This window comes from Lepidochelys kempii, chromosome 17 (assembly GCF_965140265.1).
Source record: "Lepidochelys kempii isolate rLepKem1 chromosome 17, rLepKem1.hap2, whole genome shotgun sequence".
Classification (NCBI taxonomy): Eukaryota; Metazoa; Chordata; order Testudines; family Cheloniidae; genus Lepidochelys; species Lepidochelys kempii.
In genome coordinates, this window is record NC_133272.1 from 24,484,218 (window position 1) to 24,506,358 (window position 22,141).

Here is a 22,141-nt window from a genome sequence, read left to right on the forward strand (position 1 = left end):
GGGATCAATTTTATTTAATCTTTTTATTACTGACCTCGGCACAAAAAGAGGGAATGTGCCAATAAAGTTTGTGGATGACACAATGCTGGGAGGTATTGCCAATTTAGAGAAGGACTGGGATATCATACAGGAAGATCTGGATGACTTTGTAAACTAGAGTAATAGTAATAGGATGAAATTTAATGGTAAGAAGTGTAAGGTCATGCATTTAGGGATTAATAGCAAGAATTTTGTTTATAAGCTGGGGACGCATCACTTGGAAGTAACAGAGAAGGAGAAAGACCTTGGAGTATTGGTTGATCACAGGATGACTATGAGCCGCCAATGTGCTATGGCCGTGTAAAAAGCTAATGCAACCTTGGGATGCATCAGGCAAGGTATTTCCAGTAGGGATAAGGAGGTGTTAGTACCGTTATACAAGGCACTGGTGAGACCTCACCTGGAATACTGTGTGCAGTTCTGGTCTCCCATGTTTAAGAAGGGTGAATTCAAACTGGAACAGGTACAGAGAAGGGCTACTAGGATGATCCAAGGAATGGAAAACCTGTCTTATGAGAGGAGACTCAAAGAGCTTGGCTTGTTTAGCCTAACCAAAAGAAGGCTGAGGGGAGATATGATTGCTCTCAATAATTTTTCAGAGGGATAAATACCGGAGAGGGAGAGGAATTATTTAAGCTCAGTACCAATGTGGACACAAGAACAAATGGATATAAACTGACCACCAGGAAGTTTAGACTCAAAATTAGATGAAGGTTTCTAACCATCAGAGAAGTGAAGTTCTGGAACAGCCTTCCAAGTGGAGCAGAAGGGGCAAAAGACATATCTGGCTTCAAGACTAAGCTTGATAAGTTTATGGAGGGGATGGAATGATGGGATAGCCTAATTTTGGCAATGAATTGATCTTTGACTATTAGCGGTAAATATGCCCAATGGCCTGTGATGGGATGTTAGATGGGGTGGGATCTGAGTTACTACAGATTGTCTGGCTGGTGAGTCCTAGGTGTCTGGCTGGTGAGTCTTGCCCACGTGCTCAGGGTTTAACTGATTGCCATATTTGGGGTCAGGAAGAAATTTTCCTCCAGGGCAGATTGGCAGAGACCCTAGGGGTTTTTCACCTTCCTCTGCAGCATGGGGCACGGGGTCACTTGCTAAAGGATTCTCTGCACCTTGAAGTCTTTAAACCATGATTTGAGGACTTCAGTAGCTCAGACATAGGCTAGGGGTTGGTTACAGGAGTGGGTGGGTGAGATTCTGTGGCCTGCATTTTGCAGGAGGTCAGGCTAGATGATCATAATGGTCCCTTCTGACCTTAAAGTCTATGATTCTATGATTTGATGATTCTATCCCACTTTCCCATTTGAATACTGGCACACATTGGCATTTTGCTAGTCTTCTGGGACTTCTCCAGGTCTGAAGATTTATTACATCAACATTAACAGCGCTGGCACCTCCTCGGCCAGCTCTTTAAAACTCTTGAGTATAGGTTATGCAGTCCGGCACATTTGTATATCTTTAGCAGTTGCCTTTTAACACCCTCCCTAGTTCCTGGTGGAGCAGATGTTTTATTCCCTTGGAGAATGAATTCCTGTCCCATCGGACTGTCTCTCTAGTATATTGCTGAGATGAACGGGCAGGATGGTGCAGGATGTTTACAGTGCCCCTTCCTTTGGTGTGTCTGACATGATGGGAGTGCACAGCAGCAGAATAGCACTGGCCCGGCTCCAGTGGGCACTTAGGGTATTTGCGTTGACCGGGACTGGGTTTCTCTCCTCTAACTCTGCAGGAGCGGCTGGTGTTGGAGGCCTGGTGCCCGGTGTCGGCGGTGTCCCTGGCTTGGTGCCCGGAGTCGGCGGTGTCCCTGGCGTGGTGCCCGGTGTCGGCGGTGTCCCAGGAGTTGGAGGTGAAGTTGCACAATTCGACTGACCGATGGGCCTGTGGGGTTGTGTTCTCCCCGTCTCAGAGCCCTGACTCTCTCTCTACTGTGTCCCAAACAGCTGGAATCCCAGCAGGAGCGGCAGCAGCAGCAAAAGCCGCCAAGTACGGTAAGCTGGCTCCCTCCCCCTTCTCCCTCCGTGCAGCCCATAGTGATGGGGTGCCCGCCTGTCACTCCTGGAAGTGGGTAGCTACTTGGATCCGAGCCCAGAGACAGTCGGTCCCTTTGGGAGCAATCAGTGGAGCCGCTGGCATGTCTGGGATATATTCACATCCCTCCCCTCCCCGTTCCCCATGGAGCTTCACCCTGCCCTGCAGCACGTGGCATAGAGAGCTCCTGCCTTTGGTCCACTGGTGATGGGGAGCAGGGTAGCCGGAGCTGGGCTCCCAACTCGCTCGCTGGCCACAAGCCAGGCTCCCTGCAGCCAGTAGAAAGCATGGGGAAGCTTCAGACAGTGTGACAGCACAGAGCGTGTTCCCCTGTCACTCTGGGCAGGCTGCTGCCCCACGGCTCAGTTTGGAGGGCTGCGGGCGAAGCCGTTTGGGATGTGCCGGTCAGTGAATTCCCAGAGCCCCTCGCCAGGGCCCGGGGCATGTTCTTTTCAGCTCTATCATCAGCCTGTGTGAATCCACTTCATACATAATGGCCTCAGTTCCCAATCCATCAAGCGCACACTGCAGCATGCAAGAAGGAAGAGAAGGGCCATGGGGAACTCCTGGTGTAGGGGGAATCCGTGCGGTGCAAGGCTGGCTGAGGTGGCTTCACTGACCTCAAGCCGGCACTGCCATGTGGTGCTGGGTGAGGCGGGGGTGTGCTGGGGGAAAGGAAAAGGGGTCTCTGCTGAAGGAGGGACAGGGTACTTCAAGTGAGGGAGAGGAGACGTGTGTCAAGGTGTGAGAGAGGAGGGCTGTCAGGAGAGGGAGGGGAGGGTTGTGGGGGGAGGGGCGTGTTGGAGTGAAGGAGGGGGTGTCAGATGAGCCAGGGGATGGGTGATCAGGGGAAGGGCATGTTGGGATGGAGGAGGGGGTGTCAGATGAGGGAGGAGACAGGGGGTCAAAGTGAGCAAAAGGAGGGCATCTCCCAGAGCTAGGTTCTGCTACAGATGATTTCCCACTGGCACTTGGTCCCAGAGGGACCTATCGCCAGCAATGTAAATTAAAGTTTCCCCCCTGCACCTTATCTTAGTCTGGGGCCAAGTGCTGAGGACCTGGGAACAAAGACTGGCCCCCGTTGGCCTCCCACTTCATCTGCACTCTGACCGGGCACCATGAAGGGTCCAGTCCTCCCTTTGTTATGGCCATATAGTTTCCTTTGTCTCCCTAACTGTAGGGATGACGTGGATGCTGCTATCCTTAATACTTTCCTGACTGCATTCCATATCAGCCCTTCCATGACTTTGCCCGGGATTGATGTCAGGCTACCTGGCCTATAGCTCCCCAGGTCATCCCTGGACTCCATGACTGGAGTACAGGTGTGGAAGGGCATGTGCTGTTCAGGAAAGACAGAAATAAAGGCAAAGGTGGTGGAGTAGCATTGTATATCAATGACGAGGTCGACTGTAAAGAAATTAGAAGTGATGGAATGGATAAGACAGAGTCTGTCTGGGCAAAAATCACATCGGGGAAGAAAGCTACTTGAGCGGAGGTGGGCAAACTACGGCCCACGGGCCACATCCGGCCTGCGGGACCCTCCTGCCCAGTCCCTGAGCTCCTGGCCTGGGAGACTAGCCCCGGCCCCGCCCCTGCTGTTCCCACTCCCCCGCAGCCCCAGCTCACTGCGCTGCAAGCGCGATGCTCTGGGCGGGGGGTCTGCGAGCTCCTGGGGCCTGGCCTGACCCAGTCTCTGGGCTGGCTCCAGCCGGGCGGCCTGGCTACCTGTCCTGGTGCAGCCGCGCCACCAGCCACCGGTGCTCCAGGTAGCGTGGTCAGGGGGCAGGGAGCCGGGGGGTTGGATAGAGGCCAGGGGAGTTCGGGGGGTGGTGTTCCGGGGGCGGGAGTATGGCTACGGGTCGGGGCGGTCAGGGGGTGGGGGGTTGAATGGGGGCAGGGGGGGGAGTAGACAGGAAGGAGAAGGGGTTGGATGGGGCAGAGGTCTGGGGCGCAGTCAGGGGTGGGGGTTTTGGGAGCGGTCAGGGGACAGGGAGCAGGGTGGGATGGATGGGGCAGGAGTCCTGGGGTGACATGATGGGAGCGCACAGCAGCAGAATAGCACTGGCCCGGCTCCAGTGGGCACTTAGGGTATTTGCGTTGACCGGGACTGGGTTTCTCTCCTCTAATTCTGCAGGAGCGGCTGGTGTTGGAGGCCTGGTGCCCGGTGTCGGCGGTGTCCCTGGCTTGGTGCCCGGAGTCGGCGGTGTCCCTGGCGTGGTGCCCGGTGTCGGCGGTGTCCCTGGCGTGGTGCCCGGTGTCGGCGGTGTCCCAGGAGTTGGAGGTGAAGTTGCACAATTCGACTGACCGATGGGCCTGTGGGGTTGTGTTCTCCCCGTCTCAGAGCCCTGACTCTCTCTCTACTGTGTCCCAAACAGCTGGAATCCCAGCAGGAGCAGCAGCAGCAGCAAAAGCCGCCAAGTACGGTAAGCTGGCTCCCTCCCCCTTCTCCCTCCGTGCAGCCCATAGTGATGGGGTGCCCGCCTGTCACTCCTGGAAGTGTGTAGCTACTTGGATCCGAGCCCAGAGACAGTCTGTCCCTTTGGGAGCAATCAGTGGAGTCGCTGGCATGTCTGGGATATATTCACATCCCTCCCCTCCCCGTTCCCCATGGAGCTTCACCCTGCCCTGCAGCACGTGGCATAGAGAGCTCCTGCCTTAGGTCCACTGGCAATGGGGGGCAGGGTGGCCAGCGAGCGAGTTGGGATCCCAGCTCCGGCTACAAGCCAGGCTCCCTGCAGCCAGTAGAAAGCATGGGGAAGCTTCAGACAGTGTGACAGCACAGAGTGTGTTCCCCTGTCACTCTGGGCAGGCTGCTGCCCCACGGCTCAGTTTGGAGGGCTGCGGGCGAAGCCGTTTGGGATGTGCCGGTCAGTGAATTCCCAGAGCCCCGCACCAGGGCCCGGGTGTGATGGGTTCCCCAGGGTGCAACCTGGACCTGGGGTACCGCTGAGCCCTCTGTCTCACCAACCTGGACTCCCTCTCACATTGCGTTGCTGTGACAAGCTGCAAATCTCTCCAGGTACTGCACTTACACAGACATCCACAGGCAGGGACACATATCCAGCTGAGTTACTTGAATGCTTTTGCCAGCCACTCACTAATGAGCAAGAGGGGCTCCAGCCAGTTCCCCCAGCTCCGCAGCTTAGGACCCCAGGGCTGTACTCATAGAATCATAGTATATCAGGGTTGGAAGGGACCTCAGGAGGTCATCTAGTCCAACCCCCTGCTCAAAGCAGGACCAATCCCCAACTAAATCATCCCAGCCAGGGCTTTGTCAAGCCTGACCTTAAAAATATCTAAGGGAGGGGATTCCACCACCTCCCTAGGTAACGCATTCCAGTGTTTCACCACCCTCCTAGTGAAAACGTTTTTCCTAATATCCAACCTAAACCTCCCCCACTGCAACTTGAGACCATTACTCCTTGTTCTGTCATCAGCTACCACTGAGAACAGTCTAGATCCATTCTCTTTGGAACCCCCTTTCAGGTAGTTGAAGGCAGCTATCAAATCCCCCCTCATTCTTCTCTTCCGCAGACTAAACAATCCCAGTTCCCTCAGCCTCTCCTTATAAGTCATGTGTTCCAGTCCCCTAATCATTTTTGTTGCCCTCCGCTGGACATTTTCCAATTTTTCCACATCCTTCTTGTAGTGTGGGGCCCAAAACTGGACACAGTACTCCAGATGAGGCCTCACCAATGTTGAATAGAGGAGAAGGATCACGTCCCTCGATCTGCTGGCAATGCCCCTACTTATACATCCCAAAATGCCATTGGCCTTCTTGTCAACTAGGGCACACTGTTAACTCATATCCAGCTTCTCGTCCAGTGTAACCCCTAAGTCCTTTTCTGCAGAACTGCTGCCGAGCCATTCGGTCCCTAGTCTGTAGCAGTGCATTGGATTCTTCCGTCCTAAGTGCAGGACTCTGCACTTGTTCTTGTTGAACCTCATCAGATGGGCCCACCTTGTTTATCATACACATTGTAAGGAGAGTGGTCACTTTAGATAAGCTATTACCAGCAGGAGAGTGGGTTTGTGTTTGTGGGGGGGGACCTGGATTTGTGCTGGAAATGGCCCAACTTGATTATCATACACATTGTAAGGAGAGTGATCACTTTAGATAAGCTATTACCAGCAGGAGAGTGGGGTGGGGGGAGGTATTTTTTCATGTTTTGTGTGCATAAAAAGATCTTCTACACTTTCCACAGTATGCATCCGATGAAGTGAGCTGTAGCTCACGAAAGCTTATGCTCAAATAAATTGGTTAGTCTCTAAGGTGCCACAAGTACTCCTTTTCTTTTTGCGAATACAGACTAACATGGCTGTTACTCTGAAACCTGTCTTTGTGAAGACAGAGGCAAAAAAAGCATTGAGTACATTAGCTTTTTCCACATCCTCCGTCATTCAGTAAGGGGCCCGCACTTTCCTTGACTTCCTTCTTGTTGCTAACATACCTGAAGAAACCCTTCTTGTTACTCTTAACATCTCTTGCTAGCTACAACTCCAAGTGTGATTTGGCCTTCCTGATTTCACTCCTGCATCCCCGAGCAATATTCTTATACTCTTCCCTGGTCATTTGTCCAATCTTCCACTTCTTGTAAGCTTCTTTTTTGTGAAGCCTGAGCAGTGTAAGTTCATTACCCAGTCCACCCCTACCTCAATGTGGAGAGGACACACACCAGCCTTTGTAACCTGAGCTGAGATTCCTCAAGCACTTCAACCCAAACACAGTGTCTTAGGTAAAATATAAAACAGATTTATTAACAGCAGACAGAGATTTAAAGTGATTATAAGTAGTAAGCGTAGAGATCAAAGTTGGTTACCTAAGAAAGAAAAATAGAAGCACAATCTGAGTTCTATAAACTAGATAGGATTTGAATCAAGCATTGTCTCACCCTGATGGTATAGTTCCTTCATCCACAGGCTGGGATTCCTCTTTTCAGCTTGAGGAATCCCAACCCTTCCCTGTTCAAAGGCTTCGTTCTCCAGATTTGTTTCCAGGTATTGAGTTGTGAGGGGAGTGAGACCAAGTGATGATATCACTTCCCCTCCTTTATAGGTTCTTCCAGCTTACTGGAAAAATCTTTTGCTATGATCTGAGTCAAAAATTGTCCATTGTTTACACGCCCCCTCTGAGAATTCTTCACTGTACACAGATCCTGTGATAGTCCTTGGTACCGTGGATTCTCCTTAATGAGCCTGTGACGGGTTCGGTCACAGAGACTCTCCTCGAGACTGTCACTCAATGAGCTGGGATACCACTGAGAACACTGAGAACAACCCTCCTGCCAGAAAAGGTGCCCCTCCACTCTTCTCTTGCTGAGTGAGACACTCCAGTCAGCTCCAGCACAGACCCAGAGGTTGGGCCACACCTCTATGCAGTTCACTGAAACTGAGATTCACTCAGCCAGGGGCTTCTCCGTTAACAGGGAGTTTCCCAGCACCCAGTATTCAGCCTTTCTGGGAGCCTGAACCCCAAATAAATCTGTTTTACTCTGTATAAAGCTTATACAAGGTAAAGTCATAAAGTGTCTGCCCTCTATAACACTTGTGGCAAATTGCCGGCACTAGTATGAAGGGTCTCGCGCTTTCTCTTCTCAGGGGAGCGGGGGGGTATGGGGTGTTCAGGGCACCATTTCTTGCCCCTGAACTGGGGTATTAACTGCCTCACTAGTGTCCGAGAGGAGAGGAGTGGAGAGGGAGGGACCCGGGCCCGCCCTCCACTCCGGGTCCCAGCCCGGGGGCCCTAGGGATAGCGGTAAACCACTGGAACTAGCAGTTCCTTCCCCTGGGCTACTTCCCTCTCCTGCCCTTCAGCTTGTGGGGCTTCCTGCCCTCCCTCTGCACAAACCAGGTGTCTCTTTACCTGGGGTCTTGGTCTTCTTAGCCCACTGCAGCACTTCTCCAAACTCTCCTCTGCTTCCGTCCAAACGGCTCTCTGCTCCAGCGCCAATCCACTCTGCTTCAACTCCTTCTCCTGTCTGGCTGAAGCAGGGGTTTTTATCATGTGACTGGCTTCAGGTACTTTAATTGGCTTCAGGTGCTTTAATTAATCTATAGAAAACTTTCTTCCCCCTACAGGGAATGAGGCTCCCTTCTAACGCTCTCCTGCTGCCCTCTGGCCATGCTGTATCACATACCTCCCCCTCCCCCGCTCAACACCATGGGGTTGGGCTACTTGGGACTAGAGGCAGTTCTGTCGTGATAGGCCACCAGCGTTGCCGGGTTGGCTTCCGGCCCTGTGCTGTACCCGGAAATGGAAGGGCTGCAGGGATAGGAACCGCCTAGTCACTCTTGCATTCTTCTCCTTGTTTCTGTGCATCCACTGGAGTGGGGCATGGTCTGTCACAAGGGTAAACCGCCGCCCCAGTAGGTGGTAGTGGAGAGTCTCCATAGCCCATTTTACCGCCAGCCATTACTGCTGGGGCATTGGGCTGCTATATGCCCCAGTTCCCCACGCTCGTAACACCGCCCCCTTATTCTGGTTGCCGCCCTCTGCCTGGGGCTATTTGGCCGGCCCCCCCCAGCCCTCTCTTCCCAAACCCCCAGGTCACTTCTTGGCTACAGGCCATTCCTCGGTGTCTTTCCTCCCAGTTATGGTTCTCCTGGAGTTCTCGACAGTGCGGGGCCCTGGGTTTGAGGCTGACTTCCTGGTTTGCCGTGTCTCACCCCCTGGGGTCTGGAACAGTTCACAGGCTGCCAGCTGTCTTTCCACGAGGGAGAGCAACTCATCACAGGTGGAGGGGTCATTCTGGCCAACCCAAGCCCGGAGGCCTGGTAGTAGCCCCCTCATATACCGGTCCAGTACCAGGAGCTCCATCACCTTCTCAGAGCTGAGGGCCTCAGGGCGCAGCCATTTCCGGGCCAGGTGGATCAGGTCAAACAATTGCAATCAGGGTGTCTTGTCCTCCGTATACTGCCACTCATGGAACCTCTGGGCTCGCAATGCTGTCGTTACTCCGGATCTGGCCAGGATCTCTGCCTTCAGCTGGGAGTAATCTGCTGCAGTCTCCGCGGCCATATTGTAGTAGACCTTCTAGGCCTCCTCACACAGGAACGGGGCGAGGATACCAGACCACTGATCTTGGGGCCAGGCCTCCCGCAGGGCTGCTCTTTCAAAAGCCAGGAGGTATGCCTCCACATCATCCTCCCGTGTCATTTTCTGTAGGCAGTAGCTGGCCTGTATGGTCCGGGTCCCATCGCAGTTGCGGTTCAGCTCCATAAGGGCTTTCATCTGGTTCACCAGCTCTTGCAGCAGGGCTCAGTCCTGGGCAGCCTGACTCATCAATAGACTATTAGTCTCCTGCTGCATCCGAGTCGCCTCCTGTTGGGTGGTTGCTTAAACCCGGGTAGCCTCCTGCTGGGTGGCGGTGGCTTGTATTAGGACCTTGACCATGTTGTCCATTTTAGGGACGGGAGGGTTTTGGCTAACCCTGGTTTAAGTCCCCAGCATGTGATGGGTCTCGCGCTCCCTCTTCTTGGGGGGGAGGGTTTCAGGGCACCGTTTCTTGCTCCTGAATTGGGGTATTAACTGCCCTACTAGTGTCCTAGAGGAGGGGAGTGGAGAGGGAGGGACCCGGGCCCGCCCTCCACTCCGGGTCCCAGCCCAGGGGCCCTAGGGATAGCGGTAAACCACTGGAACTAGCAGTTCCTTCCCCTGGGCTACTTCCCTCTCCTGCCCTTCAGCTTGTGGGGCTTCCTGCCCTCCTCTGCACAAACCAGATGTCCCTTAACCTAGGGTCTTTGTCTTCTTAGCCCATCGCAGCACTTCTCCAAATTCTCCTCTGCTTCCCTCCAAACTGCTCTCTGTTCCAACACCAATCCACTCTGCTTCAACTCCTTCTCCTGTCTGATTGAAGCAGGGGTTTTTTATCAGGTGACTGGCTTCAGGTGTTCTAATTGGCTTCCGGTGCTTTAATTGGCTTCAGGTGCTTTAATTAATCTATAGGAAACTTTCTTCCCTCTACAGGGAATAAGGCTCCCTTCTAACACTCTCCTGCTGCCCTCTGGCCCTGCTGTATCACACACTATAGAGAGATATGCACAGCTGTTTGCTCCACCAGGTATTAATCACTTACTCTGGGTTTATTAATAAAAATAGTGATTTTATTAAGTATAAAAAGTAGGATTTAAGTGGTTTCAAGTAATAACAGACAGAACAAAGTAAGTCACCAAGCAAAATAAAGCAAAAACACGCAAGTCTAAACCTAATACATTAAGATACTGATTACAGGTAATATCTCACCCTCAGAAATGTTCCAATAAGCTTCTTTCACAGACTAGACTCCTTCCTAGTCTAGGGCCAGTCCTTTCCCTGGTACAGTCCTTGTTAGTTTCAGCAGACATCTCAGGTGGTAAGCAGGGGTTTTCTCATGACTGGCAGCCTCCTTTGTCCCGCTCAACCCCCTTTTATAGCTTTGGCACAAGGCGGGAATCTTTTGTCTTTCTGGGTCTCCACCCCTCCTTCTAAATGGAAAAGTACCAGATTTAAGATGGATTTCATTATCAGGTGACCTGGTGACCCCTAGTCTCCATTCCCCATGGGCTGGCCCACACATACACAGGAAGGCTTTCAAGTAACTAAGGCCATTTACAACTGATTGTTTCTGGACCACCCTTAATGGCCTCCACTTAATATGTTTACATCAGTGATACAAGTTTATATCTTATTCTCTTAACTTCAGATATAGAAATAATACAGGCAAACAAATAGGATGAACACATTTAGTCAATTACAAGCTTTCTAGTGACACCATACCAAGGATATTTAGTATAAAGCATATTCCAGTTACGTCATATTCATAAGCATATTTCCATAAAGCATATGGAGTACAACATCACACCCTCCTTCTGAGCTTACTGCCATAGTTTTGGACACTGTCCATGGCAGAGGCAGTACATGTAAAATCCCTGTTAGTCTCTGGGCCTCAGTTTCTTTGTCTTTTAAGTCCAGGGTTTGCTGATGAGTGGCCTTTTCTTTGTCAGCCTCCAGCTGCCTGAGTTCATACATAAGGGCCTTAGTTCCCAGCTCATCAAAGGAACTCTGTACCATGAAAGCAGGGAGAGAAGGGCCATGGGGAATTCCTGGTATAGAGGGAATCTGTACTGTGCAAGGCTGGCTGAGTTGACTCTGCTGCCCCCAGCTGGCTCTGCCATCTGGTGCTGGGCGAGGCAGGGAGCATGTTGCGGGAGAAGAAAGGGGGTGTCAGGTGAAGGAGGGGAGAGGCACTTCGGGTGAGGGAGAGAAGAGGTGAAGGAAGGGAAGGGTTATCAGGTAGAGGGGTATGTTGGAGTGGAGGAGGGGCTGTCAGCAAGGGAGGGGAAGGAATGTTGGGGTGGAGGAGGGGGTGTCAGATGAGGGAGGAGAGAGTGGGTCAAAGTGAGCAAAAGGAGGGCAACTCCCAGAGCTAGGTTCTGCTACAGATGATTTCCCACTGGGACTTGGCCCCAGAGGGGCCTATCACCAGCTATGTAAATTAAAGTTTCCCCCCCTGCACCTTATCTTAGTCTGGGGCCAAGTGCTGAGGATCTGGGAACAAAGACTGGCCCCCGTTGGCCTCCCACATTGTCTGCGCTCTGACTGGGCCACATAGTTGCCTTTGTCTCCTTGACTGTATTCTCCTCACATGCTAAGACCATGCTAAACAGCATGCTGCTATCCTTAACACTTTCCTGACTGCATTCCGTATCAGCCATTCCATGACTTTGCCTAGGATCAATGTCAGGCTACCTGGCCTATAGCTACCCAGATCATCCCACTTTCCCATTTGAATACTGCCACACATTGGCATTTTGCTAGTCTTCTGGGACTTGCCCAGGTTTGAAGATTTATTACATAGCAATATCAACAGCTCTGGAACCACCTTGGCCAGCTCTTTTAAAACTCTTGGGTGTAAATTATACAATCTGAAATATTTGTATAACTTTTTCAGTTGCTTTTTAACATCCTCCCTAGTTCCTGCTGGAATAGAAGATGTTTCATCCCCCTGGAGAATGAATTCCTGTCCCATCGGACTGTCTCTCTAGTATATTGCTGAGATGAACGGGCAGGATGGTGCAGGATGTTTACAGTGCCCCTTCCTTTGATGTGTCTGACATGATGGGAGCGCACAGCAGCAGAATAGCACTGGCCCGGCTCCAGTGGGCACTTAGGGTATTTGCGTTGACCGGGACTGGGTTTCTCTCCTCTAACTCTGCAGGAGCGGCTGGTGTTGGAGGCCTGGTGCCCGGTGTCGGCGGTGTCCCTGGCTTGGTGCCCGGAGTCGGCGGTGTCCCTGGCGTGGTGCCCGGTGTCGGCGGTGTCCCTGGCGTGGTGCCCGGTGTCGGCGGTGTCCCAGGAGTTGGAGGTGAAGTTGCACAATTCGACTGACCGATGGGCCTGTGGGGTTGTGTTCTCCCCGTCTCAGAGCCCTGACTCTCTCTCTCTACTGTGTCCCAAACAGCTGGAATCCCAGCAGGAGCGGCAGCAGCAGCAAAAGCCGCCAAGTACGGTAAGCTGGCTCCCTCCCCCTTCTCCCTCCGTGCAGCCCATAGTGATGGGGTGCCCGCCTGTCACTCCTGGAAGTGGGTAGCTACTTGGATCCGAGCCCAGAGACAGTCGGTCCCTTTGGGAGCAATCAGTGGAGCCGCTGGCATGTCTGGGATATATTCACATCCCTCCCCTCCCCGTTCCCCATGGAGCTTCACCCTGCCCTGCAGCACGTGGCATAGAGAGCTCCTGCCTTTGGTCCACTGGTGATGGGGAGCAGGGTAGCTGGAGCTGGGCTCCCAACTCGCTCGCTGGCCACAAGCCAGGCTCCCTGCAGCCAGTAGAAAGCATGGGGAAGCTTCAGACAGTGTGACAGCACAGAGCGTGTTCCCCTGTCACTCTGGGCAGGCTGCTGCCCCACGGCTCAGTTTGGAGGGCTGCGGGCGAAGCCGTTTGGGATGTGCCGGTCAGTGAATTCCCAGAGCCCCTCGCCAGGGCCCGGGGCATGTTCTTTTCAGCTCTATCATCAGCCTGTGTGAATCCACTTCATACATAATGGCCTCAGTTCCCAATCCATCAAGCGCACACTGCAGCATGCAAGAAGGAAGAGAAGGGCCATGGGGAACTCCTGGTGTAGGGGGAATCCGTGCGGTGCAAGGCTGGCTGAGGTGGCTTCACTGACCTCAAGCCGGCACTGCCATGTGGTGCTGGGTGAGGCAGGGGGCGTGTTGGGGGAGAGGAAAGTGGGTGTCAGGTGAAGGTGGGGAGGGTCACTTCGGGTGAGGGAGAAGAGACAGGTGTAAGAGAGGAGGGCTGTCAAGTGAAGTAGGGGAGGTGTGGTCCAGGGGAGGGGCGTTTTGGAGTGGAGGGGGGATGTTAAGTAGGGAGAAGAGGGGTGGTCAGGGCAAGGGAAGGGAGGGTGTCTGCCAGAGCTAGATTCTGCTACAGATGTTTTCCCACTGGCACCTGGTCCCAGAGGGACCTATCGCCAACAGTGTAAATTAAAGCTCCCCCCTGCAGTTTAACTTCGTCTGGGGCCTAGTTCTGAATACGTGGAGATACGGCTGGCCCCTGTTGGCTTCCCGGTCTGTCTTCATTCTGACTGGGCACCGTTGGGATGGGTTGGATCACGGAAGCCCCCTTTGGGACTGCCACCTGATGTGCCGAGACTACCTCTGAGCCCGTTTTCCCTGCCAGCGTGGGGCTTCAGAGCCCTGCCTGGTTGTGTCAGACACGCTCACCTGCTACAAACACAGACCCAGGTCTGAACCATGTCCCCCAAAAGCTGCAGGTTTAACTGAAAACAGCTTAAGAAGTGTTCCTGTCTCCAAGACTCAGATACCCAACTCCCAGTAGGGTCCAAACCCCAAATAAATCCATTTTACCCTGTATAAAGCTTATACAGGGTAAACTCATAAATTGTTCGCCCTCTATAACACTGATAGAGAGATATGCACAGCTGTTTGCCTCCCTCGCCGGTATTAATACTTACTCTGGGTTAATTAATAAGTAAAAAGTGATTTTATCAAATACAAAAAGTGGGATTTAAGTGGTTCCAAGTATAACAGACAGAACAAAGTGAATTACCAAGCAAAATAAAATGAAACATGCGAGTCTAAGCCTAATACAGTAAGAAAGTGATTACAGATGAAATCTCACCCTCAGAGATGTTCCAGTAAGCTTCTTTGGCAGACTAGCCTCCTTCTAGTTTGGGTCCAGCAATCACTCACACCCCCATAGTTACTGTCCTTTGTTCCAGTTTCTTTAAGGCATCTCCTTGGGGCGGAGAGGCCATCTCTTGAGCCAGCTGAAGACAAAATGGAGGGGTCTCCCGGGGCTTTACATAGTTTCTCTCTTGTGGGTGGAAACCCCTTCCTCCCCCTCTGTAGAATTCCCTCTACAAGATGGAGTTTTGGAGTCACCTGGGCAAGTCACATGTCTATGTATGACTTAGTTCTCTACAGGAACGTTCCAAGGAAAGCTCAGATGTGGATTGGCATCTATCAAAGTCTATTGTCAGCTTAAGTGTTTCTTGATTGGGCACTTACTGAGAATAGTCTTTTCTCAAGAAGCTAACCAAATGCTTCACTGAGGCTACTTAAAATCAAACAAGTACACAGCCAATATTTATAACTTCAAATACAAAAATGATACATGCATGCAAATAGGATGAATACATTCAGTAGATCACAACCTTTGCAGAGATATGTTACATGGCATATGTAGCATAAAACATATTCCAGTTATGCCATATTTACATTCATAGGCATATTTCTATAAAGCATTATGGGGTGCAACGTCACAACTGTAAAGGATCCAGACCTCTCTTTAATATCCACATTATTCTCTTTGTCACCCAGACTTGTATTCTCCTCACAAACAATGCCAGGCTTTTTTGACGGGACCTGTTGTCTGGAAGAGCATGCTAAATGCCATGCTGCTATCCTTAATACTTTCCTGATTGCATTCCATATCAGCCCTTCCATATCTTTGCCCAGGATTGATGTCAGGCTATGTGGCCTATATCTACCCAGGTCATCCCACTTGCCCATTTGAGTACTTGCACACATTGGCATTTTTCTAGTCTTCTGGGACTTGCTCAGGTTTCCAAAATTTATTACATATCAACATCAATGACTCTGGGCCTCTTCTGCCAGCTCTTTTAAAACTCTTGGGTGCAGGTTCTCCAGTCCAGCAGATTTGTATAACTTTAGCAGTTGATTTTTAACATCCTCCCTAGTTCCTGCTGGAGTAGAAGATGTTTTATCCCCCTGGAGAATGAATTCCTATTCCATCAGACTGTCCCTCTAGTGTAGGGCTGAGATGAACTTGCAGGATGTTTACAATGCCCCTTCCTCTGGTGTGTCTGACATGATGGGAGCGCACAGCAGCAGAATTGCAGTGGCCCAGCTCCACTGGGCACTTAGGGCTTGTCTACATTACCCGCTGGATTGACAGGCAGCGATCGATCCAGCGGGGGTCAATTTATCACGTCTAGTCTAGATGTGATAAATCGGCCGCCAAGCACTCTCCCGTCAACTCTGGTACTCCACCAGGTGAGAGGCACAGGAGGAGTTGATGGGAGAGCATCAGCCATTGATTTACTGCAATGAAGACACCATGGTAAGTAGATCTAAGTACGTCGACTTCAGCTACGTTATTCAATTAGCTGAAGTTGCGTAACTTAGATCGATCCCTGTCCCTAGTGTAGACCTGGCCTTAGAGTTTACGTTGACCGGGACTGGGTTTCTCTCCTCTAACTCTGCAGGAGCGGCTGGTGTTGGAGGCCTGGTGCCCGGCGTCGGCGGTGTCCCTGGCCTGGTGCCCGGCGTCGGCGGTGTCCCTGGCCTGGTGCCCGGCGTCGTCCCAGGAGTTGGAGGTGAAGTTGCACAATTCAACTGACCAATGGGCCTGTGGGGTTGTGGTCTCCCCGTCTCAGAGCCCTGACTCTCTCTCTACTGTGTCCCAAACAGCTGGAATCCCAGCAGGAGCGGCAGCAGCAGCGAAAGCAGCAGCGAAAGCAGCAGCCTATGGTGAGTCAGCTCCTCCTCTCTTACTGCTCTGCAGCTTTGCCCTTTCCCCAGGGCTTCCTGATTGCAGGCCAGAGTCCTTTTTGCTGGCATCTGTAGCCTTCTGGCATCACTGGCATCTGTTAGTTCAGACAGGCCATCGTGCAGCAGGGCCGTCAGCATGGAGCGCAGACGGAGACCGGTCCACGCTGCGCAGCAGGATACGAGGGTCCCATGGCACAGGGGGTCACCTGGCAGGAGTGCCCAGCCTTCACTCCCCTTATGTGTCTCCGATGACACCAGGCACCGCAGAGACCTTTGCAGACCCTGCTGTACCAGAATGTGAAACTGAATTCTACTGTTCAGCCAGTAGGTGGAGCCCAGTGTCACTTATCTTATCTGGGCAGGTCATAGCTAAAGTAAGGCAGAGCACTGAAAGGTCTTGGAGTGAACCCATCTCCAGTGTATCTCTCTGGGAAGGAAGCACCGTAGCCAATCCATATCGGGTAGTAGCAGCCCTGCAATTTACCATCTACAAGAAGTACAGACATGGTGTTGGAAGTAAACTAGCGCCAGAGGAGAACAGAAACAGAAGGAAAACAGCAGCAAAGGTTGCAAACAGAAGGAACAAAAGCAACAAAGGTTGTGGGATCTCATCATCATGCAGTTCTTCTCTGCCCTTCAGAATGGCCAGACTGGAAGCCACATTTTTCAAGATTTTGCATTGCTATGAGACTCCATAAGGAAACTGGGGATGTTCCAGTATCAATATTAATTGATGCTGTGGGAAGCAGACAGAGCATATCTTTAAATCTTTTACCTTTACTGCAGACAGTCAAAAAGATAACTAGGAAAAGGTTCTGGCTATGTCTGATGCATACTGTATACCTCAGAAAAATGTAGTTTATGAAAGAGCATGTTTCCACCAGAGAATTCAAGAACCAGGAGAAAATGTTTAATGTTTTATAATAGCTCTGCATGCATTGGCCGACAACTGATTTTGGGAATGCAGAACATGAAAATATCAGAGACGGGCTGATTACTGAGTCAACAGACAACTACAGCGATAGGAATGGCAATTAAAGGTAGATTTAAACCTACTCACAGCTACTCAGAGAGCAAAGCAGGCTGAGCTTGTCAAAAAGTAGCACAAAAGGCAGGAGCAACTTGAGACATCTGAAAGTATCTTAGAAGCTGTAAACAGACACAGCATGAGTTGAAAAGGCACCAAAACCCTGAGGCTATGAGGGAGTCCCAGGCAAACTACAACGCCTTTCAGACAGAATGTACAAGACATGGAAAAATTCATAGTCCATCAGATTTATATTTAGTCAAAGGCACAAGGTATAATACATGCACCTGTAAATAATATGGACATTTTGTAGCTGTTTGCCATACCAAGGCAATCAGGGAGTTGACTAGCATTACAGATGATCACATGCCATTGTTAATACAATATATCGTGTGATGACAGCCTGGAGAATGAAACAGAATATTCATGGGAAGACTATTAACTTTAATGTTAACTCAGAAGCAGATGTGACCATCATCTCAGAAGGGATTTACAATCCCCTTCTGCCCCTCCCAGAGCTGAAATCAGCTGACACCGCTCTGACTAGCCCTGGGGGTGTTCTGAACTGCATGGACCACTTCACCACAGTAATACAAGACAAAAGCTGTGCATTCAGATTGTGTGTGATCAAAGACTAAGAACCTTCTCAGACACAGCATGGCAGCCATGACAGGCCTAGTGAGAAAGGTGGAAGAACTCAGAGGATTTGATGATATTGGACTTTAGAAAAGAGATCCAATACAAATAAACTTGAGACAATGGTAGATCATGCAGTGTACAGACACTCCTACCAGAGAGACCTTAGAAGAGACAAGCTGATTTATGCAAATTCAGAGGAGATCATTACCTAGTCATTGTGGACTATTTTTCCAGGTATATAGTGTGGCAAATTGTCAGCACTACTATGATGGGTCCCGCACTTTCTCTTCTTCTAGGGGAGGTTCAGGGCACCATTTCTCACCCCTGGTCTGGGGTATTAACTGTCCCACTGGTATCCCAGAGAAGGGGAGTGGAGAGGGAGGGACCTAGGCCAATCCTCTACTTGGTGTCCCAGCCCAGGGGCCCTAGAGATAGCAGCAAACCACTTGAACTATTTCAGAGTAACAGCCGTGTTAGTCTGTATTCGCAAAAAGAAAAGGACTTGTGGCACCTTAGAGACTAACCAAGTTGCATCCGATGAAGTGAGCTGTAGCTCACGAAAGCTCATGCTCAAATAAATTGGTTAGTCTCTAAGGTGCCACAAGTCCTCCTTTTTTTTTCACTTGAACTAGCAATTCCTTCCCCTGGACTACTTCCCTCTCTGGCCCTTCAGCTTGTGGGACTTCCTGCCCTCCCTCTGCTTGGGCCAGGTTTCTCCCAACCCCTTGTGACTGTGGAGTCCCTCTGCTCTGCACAAACCAGGTTTCCCTTTACTTAGGGTCTTTGTCTTCTGGCCTACCACAGCACTTCTTCAAACAGCTCTCTGCTCCAACCCCAAACCACTCTGCTTCAACTCCTCCAGCTGTCTGATTGAAGCAGAGGGTTTTTATCAGGTGACTGGCTTCAGGTGCTCTAATTAATCTATAGCAACCTCTCTTCCCTCTACAGGGAATAAGGCTCTCATCATCCTGGGGCTTACATATCTCCCTTTGATCACCCTTCTGCTGCCCTCTGGCCTGCTGTATCACAATAGAAATAGTGTAATTGAAAGACACAACATGTGTTATGGAGAAACTGAAATGCACTTTTGCTCACTTTGGTATTCCAGAACAACTTGTGATGGACAATGGACCACAACTCACTGCAGCAGAATTTAAGTCATTCTGAACAAAATATGCTTTTGTTCGTATTACTAGTAGCCCACATTACCCACAAATGAATGGAGAGGCTGAGAGAGCTGTACAGACACACAAGAAAATCCTAAGGCAGGAAGATCCATTCCTTGGTCTTCTGAGCTACAGATCAACACCAATAGTGGCTACTGTATATAGTCCCAGCACAGCTCCTGGTGGGAAGACAACTATGCACTACTGTTCCAGCTCTGGAAAAGAATCTATCTCCAAAGTGGCCAGACATGAAGAAAGGAGCCAAATTGGATACAAAGGCAAAAAGTGCTTATGGAACACTTTTACCACAGACATCACTCTGGGACCTGCTGGGCCTAGAAGCTGGAGATGTGTTTGTGTCAAACAGGATGGAGAAAAAGGAAGGACAACTCCAGCTGTTATAAAAAAGAGAATTCAGCCCCCAGATCGTACATGATTGAGACCAACAGTGGAGAGTTCAACATCTAGAAGCGATCAACATCTACATTTTGTTCTTCAGAAAGAACAATCAACAAGCAAATTCTGCAGATGGCAGATGCAGAATAAGAAGAAGATTCAAAGATTCCAAACTGACCAGAGACAGTTGTTACAACCAATGGACAGCCAGATGACCTAGTTGTTATGTATTCAGGTCATGTAATTAGAAAACCAGTACGATTCAGAGACACTGAACAGTCTGGTCTGTACTGGTAGGAATGTAGAATTTAAAGGGGGAGACATAATGGAATGCTAAATTGTACTATACTGATCAGCCACGAATTAGCGCCAGGTGTAACATCCTTATCTGAGCAGGTCATAGCTAGAGCCAGACAGTGCATTAAAGGATCTCATGGAAGAAACTGGTACAACAGTCTGACCTGCTAGTAACAGCCCTGCAGCCTATCGTGTACATGCAGTACATGATTCCTGCCTCTGCCAGAGTGGGGCACTTTGAACATTGGGAATGAGCACTTCACAGCATTCACTGTGCGTCACATGGGTGAATGGATGGACATGAAAAGGATAGTGGGTGGGTCTGTTTTGGGATGGCTGGATGGCCCCTATCGGTGCCTGGTTATGGGCTGAGAGGATAATGGGGGAGTGGATGGCAAACCAGGATCTCCATTCATATCTCTCTAAATCTAATGGCAGGGCACCCTTTACAGCCATATCATGGGTCCCCGAGTACAGGGGGATACAGCCCTGCTTCCTGCCCTGGCCTCACCACTGAACCTCTCAACAGGGGCTGGACGCATACCAGGTGTGGTACCGGGAGTTGGAGGCTTGGTGCCCGGCATTGGTGGGGGTCTGGTGCCCGGCATTGGTGCCGGTCTGGTCCCCGGTGTTGGTGGAGCCCTGGTGCCTGGCATTGGAGGTAACTTTTGCTTTAACTGAGAGATAGGACTTGCCACTTGGTCTGGGATCCTCACTGCTGCAGTGATCTGTAATGGCCACTGCAGGGGAAGGAAAAGAGTCCCATGATGCTCCGCTGCAATCTGGAGCATCCCCAGGTGCTGCTGAGGGTGGGGTCTTCCCCCTTGTCCCTGCAGTGGGAGAGCATGCTGCAGGAACAGTGTTTTTTTGTGCTGGGATATGCTATGGGGTCTGTTGGATTCCATCCCTGGGGAATGCATCTCCACCCAAGTTTCATTCTCCACACATTTCTGTCCCCAGGTGTTGTCAGTCCGGCAGCAGCAGCCAAAGCAGCAGCCAAAGCAGCCAAGTACGGTGAGTCAACTCTTCCTTCTCTGGCTATCCACAGTGCCCTGTGACTGCTGGCTCCCTGAGAGTCCCAGCAGGAGGGGGTCATGGCCAAAGCTGGGGCTTGGGGTTCCAGGAAATAACAACCTCCCACCCAGAGCAGTCTGGGCCCTCCTAAGAAGGGGTGAGGCAGCTGCCTGAGCCGCATGTGAACAGAGCAGAAGTAAAGGCACGTGGTGAGTGCCATCACCTTTCCAGCCCAGTTGGGGCAGAGATTCCTTTGGGGGCAGGGAGGGGTGGTATGTGCTGACCACAATGTGTGTAACCCACATACCTCCTGGGCTTGGGGCTCTGTCACATCTAGTGGCACCGAGACCCCTTAGAGAGAGAGTAATGAGTCTGTTCTGCAGCCTTCGCTAAGATCCATGCGGCTCTTAGCTCATGCAGTAGCTGCTCATGAGGCCCAGGTTCAATTCCGCCCACTGGCGAACGGGGTCTGTCCGTGTTACATATAAGACATGGGCAACCCAGCCCCTCGGGTGAGGACTAGCCCAGGACGCATCGTGTATTCAGTTGGCAAACTCCTCTTCCCTGCACTGAGGGGTTCGTGGAGTCTGGAGAGCCCTTTAGGAAATAATGCAGCTAATTCCATCCACCCCTCCCTAAACAGAACCCCCACTATCCAATGCACCCATCCCCAAACAGACCAACCCACTGTCCACACACCTATCCCCAAAAGAGCCCTCCCACTATCCATGCACCCATCCCCAAACAGACCCACCCACTATCCATCCACCCATTCCCAAACACACATCCACTATCCATCCAACCATCCCCAAACAGACCCATCCACTATCCATGCAACCATCCCCAAACAGACCCATCCGCTGTCCATCCACCCAGCCCCACACAGACCCATCCAATATCTGTCCACCCAGCCCCAAACAGACCCTTCCACTGTCCATCCACCCAGCCCCAAACAGACCCTTCCACTGTCCATCCACCCATCTCCAAACAGATCCATCCACTGCCCATTCACCCAGCCCCAAACAGACCCTTCCACTGTCCATCCACCCATCTCCAGACAGACCCTTCCACTGTCCATCCACCCATCTCCAAACAGATCCATCCACTGCCCATTCACCCAGCCCCAAACAGACCCATCCACTGTCCGTCCACCTAGCCCCAAACAGACCCTTCCACTGTCTGTCCACCCATCTCCAGACAGACCCATCCACTGTCCATCCACCCAACCCCAAACAGTCCCATCCACTGTCCATCCACCCAGCCCCAAACAGACCCATCCACTGTGCATCCACCCAGCCCCAACCAGACCCATCCAATATCTGTCTACCCACCCAGCCCCAAACAGACCCTTCCACTGTCCAACCACCCAGCCCCAAACAGACCCATCCCATATCTGTCCACCCAGCCCAAAACAGACCCTTCCACTGTCCATCCACCCATCTCCATACAGACCCATCCACTGTCCATCCACCCAGCCCCAAACAGACTCATCCACTGTCCG

General features: G+C 51.3%; 1 protein-coding gene across 3 annotated transcripts in view; it reads left to right on the forward strand.

Moving 5' to 3' along the window:
- The window catches only part of ELN (elastin), a 91,054-nt gene that overhangs the window by 52,993 nt on the left and 15,920 nt on the right, over positions 1-22,141 (forward strand). For 2 of the 3 annotated variants that reach the window (XM_073315471.1, XM_073315472.1), the window contains 10 exons: positions 1,784-1,900; positions 1,995-2,042; positions 4,217-4,363; positions 4,458-4,505; positions 12,279-12,425; positions 12,522-12,569; positions 15,816-15,926; positions 16,021-16,080; positions 20,156-20,287; positions 20,587-20,640. In XM_073315471.1, the coding sequence (XP_073171572.1) occupies positions 1,784-1,900; positions 1,995-2,042; positions 4,217-4,363; positions 4,458-4,505; positions 12,279-12,425; positions 12,522-12,569; positions 15,816-15,926; positions 16,021-16,080; positions 20,156-20,287; positions 20,587-20,640 (912 nt within the window). The remainder of the gene's footprint in view (positions 1-1,783; positions 1,901-1,994; positions 2,043-4,216; positions 4,364-4,457; positions 4,506-12,278; positions 12,426-12,521; positions 12,570-15,815; positions 15,927-16,020; positions 16,081-20,155; positions 20,288-20,586; positions 20,641-22,141) is intronic. The other variant, XM_073315473.1, reaches the window with a different exon arrangement.